Source organism: Octopus bimaculoides, chromosome 8 (assembly GCF_001194135.2).
Source record: "Octopus bimaculoides isolate UCB-OBI-ISO-001 chromosome 8, ASM119413v2, whole genome shotgun sequence".
Lineage (NCBI taxonomy): Eukaryota > Metazoa > Mollusca > Cephalopoda > Octopoda > Octopodidae > Octopus > Octopus bimaculoides.
Window position 1 is genome coordinate 80,820,818 of NC_068988.1, and position 6,613 is coordinate 80,827,430.

General features: G+C 35.0%; 1 protein-coding gene across 6 annotated transcripts in view; it reads left to right on the forward strand.

Annotated features, from left to right (window-relative positions):
• LOC106872432 (uncharacterized) overlaps positions 1 to 3,530 on the forward strand; it is a 124,647-nt gene extending 121,117 nt beyond the window's left edge. For all 6 annotated transcript variants that reach the window (XM_052970205.1, XM_014919433.2, XM_014919434.2 and 3 more), the window contains one exon: positions 2,791 to 3,530. In XM_052970205.1, the coding sequence (XP_052826165.1) occupies positions 2,791 to 3,485 (695 nt within the window). In that variant the 3' untranslated portion in view covers positions 3,486 to 3,530. The remainder of the gene's footprint in view (positions 1 to 2,790) is intronic.
• The last annotated feature ends 3,083 nt before the right edge of the window (positions 3,531 to 6,613 follow it).

The window sequence follows — 6,613 nt, forward strand, 5'->3', positions numbered from 1 at the left end:
TAGGGTTGTGAGTTAGTAAGGGGTAGTGTTATGAGATAGGAAGGGGTAGGGTTGTGAGTTAGTAAGGAGTAGTGTTATGAGATAGGAAGGGGTAGGGTTGTGAGTTAGTAAGGGGTAGTGTTATGAGATAGGAAGGGGTAGGGTTGTGAGTTAGTAAGGGGTAGTGTTAGGAGTAGGGAAGGTATTGTGTTGAGGAAATTGTTGTGTTGTGAGTTGGGAAGGTGTGAGATAGAAAGTGTAGTGTTGTGAGATAAAAAGAGATAATGTAGTGAAGTGGGAAAGTAGAGTGTTGTGTGATAGGAAGGTGTAGTTTTGTGAGTTGGGAAGGTGTAGATGTATTGTTTGTATCTTGATACTATTGAAACAGTAGAGTAGATGTTGTTGTTATCAAGATTCTGGAAATATCCTCTTAGAGGATGTTTCCAAGGACTTCTGTTCATGCAAGTGGAAATGTCTGATGATATACAGTGTCTTAGGTGAATGTGAATGATGTCAGTGGTGAAAGGCTAGAAATAGAATGGCATCCACTCAACTCTGTATGTAAACTTTAATTGACCATTCATATATTCTTATGGTTATAGTTACTTGATAGGTTGTGTCTCAGATAGTGTCCACCTGTTTGCAGGGAACATATGTTTAAAGCATTCCTCATCTTATGTACAGCTCCCAATCTAACTCAATGGAACTTATTTTAGTTTTATTCTGAGCATGATATGGATCTTCTATATCTGTTATCTGTCATTTGTTTCAGTCATTTGACTATGGCCATGCTAGAGCACCACCTTAAATGGTCTTGGTCAAACAAGTTGACCTCAGGACTTGTTTTTAAAGCTTCGTAATTATTCTATCAGTCTCCATTGTTGAACAACTAAGTTATGGAGATGTAAGCACACCAACACAGGTTGTCAAGCAGTGATGGAGGACAAACACAGGCACAAAGACACACACACATAGGTGCACACACATACACACGACTGACTTCTTTCAGTTTCTGTCTACCAAATCCACTCACAAAGCTTTGGTTGGCCTATGGCTATAGTAGTAGACACTTGCCCAAGGTTTCACACAATGGGACTGAACCGGAAACCATGTAGTTATGAAGCAAGCTTCTTACCACACAGCCATGCCTGCACCTATAATTTAAATATTTAATCTACAAGCTTTAATATTTGTCAACATTGTTGGTTACCTATTTAATATGAATAAAAAGGAAAGATTATTAAGAACCAATATATTGTGCATATCCTTTGTTGTATTATATTTATTGGAAACTGAGTCTGTATAAATTGCTACACTGAGTTTATTGTTCCCGATCTTGAATAGGAATGAGAAACTCCTGATATTGATTCACATAGACTCAGCTTTGAATGAATATTACTCAGTTCCATTTATCAGTAATAAAATACTTTCTTTTGTGCATGTACTTGTTACACCAGTGTGATACCACTATCCATCATCGACTTTTGCTTGCTGTCTACTTTAATATTTTTATCTTTCATCTTTTACTTGTTTCAGTCATTAGACAGGGGCTCTGCTAGGGCATTGCCTTGAAGAATTTTTAGTCAAATGAATCCACACCAGTACTTATGTTTTGAAGCTTGATACTTATTTCATTGGTGTCTTTTGCCAAACAACTAAGTTACGGGGATTTAAAAACACACCAATATCAGTTGTCAAGCAGTGGCTGGGGCAGACACAAAGACATGCGTGCACACACACACACACACACACACACTTCTTTCAGTTTCTGTATACCAAATCTACTCACAATGCTCTGGGCAGTTCAAGGCTATAGTAGAAGACACTTGCCCAAGGTGCCATGCAGTGAGACTGAACCCAGAACCATGTGGCTGGGAAGCAAGCTTCTTACCATGACATTTAGCTTCTATCTTTTATTTCTCATACAGTTAATCCTGACCAGAGCTGTCACTCACAAATAACTGTGACTTTGTTGCATGTACCATGCTTTTGCTAATTGATAGGTGCCTGTATAGTCACAAATAGATACAGATTCCCTCTTCACCCACCCATCTTTGAATCAGTGGAGCAGCTGGAGAGAAAATGTGCTGCACCAGTTCTTGGTTGATATTCATTTACAGCTGAGTAAACTGGATCATGTGAAATATAGTACTTTCTTCAAGGATACATTGTGCTGTCTAGCCCTGGAATTGAACCTACAACTTCATGATTGTGAACCCAACACCAGAACTACTAGACCACATTCAAGCTTAATATTAATGTTTATTCTTTGATGTTGACACTTCTCACTTGTAAAACCTTTATATTTTACCATTAAAACTGTATTAAACTTTCTCTATATTCCACCATTAAAACCTTGTAAAACCTTCTTCATATTCTTCTATTAAAAACACTTGTAAAACCTTCTCCACATTTCCACACTTAAAACCTTATGAAACCTTCTCCATGTTTCACCATTAAGATCTTGTAAAATGTTCTTCATATTCCACTATTAAAAACTTTATAAAACCTTCTCTATATTTCCACCATTAAAGTCTTACAAAACTTTCTCCATATTTCACCATTAAAACCTTGTAAAACTGTCTTCATATTTTGCCATTAAAACCTTCTCCATTAAAATCTTGTATAACCTTCTTCATATTCCACCATTAAAAATTACAAACTGATTTTGCCCTACTACATTTAACTACATTTAGTTGAAAGTTTGGTAGGAAGGAATACATAACTGTTATTATCAGAGTTATTTTTCATATATATATTCATAACTTATGCAATAATTGTTAACATTTCTTCAAATATATATTTTATCAGATATGGAATACTTGTTTGGTGGAAGGAATTTGGAACCAAAAACAAAAACATCTGGAAAAAGGGTTGTTTGGACATCAGATGAACTTAGCATATTAAGGAGTAAACAGGAAGGTATCAAGAAAGAAAATACAGAAATGAAAGTCAGATTACAAAAGCAGGAGACTTATATTAAACAGCTAGAAGAGAAGGCTACTGTCCTTACAACGATATCAAATGAAGCTCTAGAAAATATATCAAGCTTGAAAAAAGTGAATGAACAACAGCATATATATATTGTATCTCTAAAGACAGAACTGAAGTCAGCAAATTCAACTATAGAGAGTTTATACAAAATTAACAGTGAACTATCAGAAGAATGGGAGAAACTCTTGAAGAAGACTTCTGAGCTGAAAGTATTATTGAATAAAAAACAAAATGAATATGAAAAAAATGTTAAACAGTTGGAGAATACCAAATTAGATTTATCGAAAAAACTGGAATTAAACATTGAAAAATTAAAAGCTTCATACAAGAGTAAGTTGGAATTATTAAGTGATCAACTGAATAATTATCAAAGTAAATATCTTTCTGAATACCAACAACATAGTGTCTCTAAAAAAGAATTGCAAAATCTTGTGCAGCATTTCCTCAAGCTATCTTCAAGTTCTGATCAAGTTCCACCAGACCAATTACAACGTTTTGACTATGCTTTATGATTTGATTTTCTAAGCTGTGTAATAAAGAAATTCACTTTGAAATTATATGGTTTTGTGTTCAAATCCACTGCTCAACACTTTGGGAGGGTATCCTATACTATCACTGGTGTGTGTGTATATATATATATATATATATACACACACACACACCAGAGTAAGCACATAAATGTGAAAACAAGGTGGAAAAAAATAGTACTCAAATACCAGAGGTAGAGTAATATGCTTTATTAATAATGCTACAAAGACATCACAAAAACTGTTACTTCTGAGTAACAGTTTTTGTGATGCCTTTGCATATATATATAAATGTATTGTTTTTTCTTTTGAACAATTGTTTGAAAGTGCTCAAGTTGAACCCAAGACACTAGACATTATATAACTTGGTTTAAGATGAGACAAAATTTAGATAATCATCCTATAGTTATGATTTACATCAACATAATAAATACATATAACACAATAAATACACCAAGACAAGGAACATATCAATATATTATTTAGAATAGAAATAAGAAATACATAAGGTAAAAATATACAAAAAAAGGATAAATAAATAAAGAGTGATACATCGATTAAAAGTCATTTTAAATTTAAGATTAAAAACGTTGAATTAAGAATTAAAAGTTGTAAGATAGATCGACGGCAGTGAGAAATCTTAATGATGGCTTTAAAAGTCAGTAGTATTGCTCGAGAATTCCATCTTGCATTACTTAAGTTGGGTATTTTTTGAAACTTTGCAGTAGGAAGGAATCTCGACATTGATTCCATCTTGAGATAATTGTCGACAAACTGTTGCTGCTTTTTTGGGTTAATAGCTTAGAAGATATTACTAACTTGGTTGCAGTTCCAGTTTTGCTACACTTCCTCCTTGTTTGTGTGGATTCTTCATCTGATTTTTAGGACTCTTGATATTCACTTTCAGTCTCTGCTTCAGACGTTGACGATGACACTGGAGTTGCTCTGGTTGAAGTTGGCATTAAGAACACTAGTCTTCTTTTCGATGGATGAATAGTTTTGGAACTGGCCGTCTTTCCAGTTGTATACCCGACCTGTCTCTTGCTTTCAATTTGCAGATAATATAACCTTCTATCCTCACCACACAGCCATTCACCGTTTTCCTTTGTAATGTCAAAAATTCCTTTCAATGAATCATATTTTCCTCGTTTTACACATTTGTCATAGGTATTCAGCACTTTTCTACTTTTGCTTGTATATTTTGAATTGATAAATATGGAAAATTTAATTTCTTTTTCCATAAAAAGTTACTTCTTTTGAAACTTCCTTTGTTCTTTCTTTCCTTCATTTGATGGTACATCCAAAGAACAGGTAGTGACTGACAATTTGAAGTTTCATTGGGATCCTGCAGTTGTTTTCCAAAAGATGCTCTTCTAGAGGAACAGGTCTTCTTTTCCTATGTGAGTCTTGAAATTGCACGAGATTCTTCATCCAAATTTTTTTTTTGTTTCTTTGAGTGACACAAGCATTTCTCTTATGAGGCATTATTTTAGATAAGCCTACTTTTCTGAAAAACAATTAATATAGTCAGAGTTTTTAGTGTCACAGAAGTAAAAAAGAAAGGAAGAAGATATTTTCTAAAGTAGGGCCTAATTGGTAACAAATTAAAAACTCTACAACTCCTAACCTACTTAAACTTGAAAGCTGAAATTTGAAATATACTGCTTCTGCATTGCATTAAGTCAGCACACCCAGTTTGGTAAAAACTTGAGTAGGCATTATGAACCCTGCCCTAGAATTTTGCATGATTTGGGTCAAAAGTGGTGTTAGATTTCTTCAGTTAAGGGTTACCTTTTTTTTAAAAAAAAATTAAAGTAAAGGTTATTTTCCCTACTTATATGAAATTGTTCATTGACTTTTGATACAAGAAATTGTTTGCTTTCAAAAAAATCAGAAAGTCATAACCTTAATGAACATATAACATCCCTTCTAAAAAAAAGATGTTTTGACAATTAAAAGAAAATAGAAGTAAATCTTCCCTACACTAGTGGATTGTCAGAGCAAAGGTGGCAATCCTGCAGTAGAGATTATTCTGCCTACACGCATTGTTTTTTGTTTCCTAATCTAAGCAAAATTAGTTATTATTTATCTATTTTTTTTCAGTGGTATCAAATCAGTGGTAAGATATTGGGTCTCCATCTAATAGACTTTACTGTGCTTTGTGCTGATGCTTGAGGTGTTGTGCATGATGTCGATGTGTTGTTGGGTTGTTGATGGGTTGTTGATGCCTGCTGAGATGATGAGTCTGTGGAAGCATGCATTCTGTATGTGTCATCATCTGTTGTGGGTGTTGTAGTTCTTGTTGGTGTTGCTACTGATGCTGCAGGTGTTGGGCAGAAGTGGTCCCTGTTTCGTCTCAGCTGCCTACCAGATTCAGTCTCTATAATGCATAGTCTTGGAGTTTTGGCTCTACTGACAACTTGTGCTGGGATCCATGTTTTGGTCATAGGATCTTGAGTATGTGCATGTTGTTCTCCAAGTATCTCAGGTAAGTTCTGTGCATGTTTATTATAATATTTCTGTCCTTGCTCTTGAGTGGCTGCTAGCTTTGCTCTTGTCTTTTCCTGGTCAATAGGAGGTTGAATCTTTGTTGGCTGGGTGATTTTGTATTTCCTGCTATTCAACATTTCTGCTGGGGACTTCATGTCAGCCTTTAGTGGTGTTGCTCATAAGGACAGAAGTGCCAGGTGTGGATCATTTGTAGTTTCTCGGCATTTGATTTCTGTTTTCTTGACTGTCTGCACTTGTCTTTCTATGAATCCATGACCTTTGGGGTAGTGTGGTAATGAGGTTATGATGTTCAACCCATACTCATTGGCTATTTTTTTTAATTCCTGAGATGTGAAGTGGGTCCCATTGTCACATATGAACTGCTCAGGTATTCCTTGTTCTGTACCCATTTCTGGCATCTAGTTTGCTGAATATCTTAGATCCAGCTAATGATGGTGTGATTTCTTCAAGGCTTGGAATTTGATAGTAGTCTCATTTTAATGCTTTGTTCAGATCCCTGGGGGTCAAGGCATATTCATAGGGTGCCAGTGTGTTTTTCCTTAATTACAACTGAGTTCAGCCAGCTGGTCGCTTGTGCGACTTTGGTGATTATTTCCAAAAGT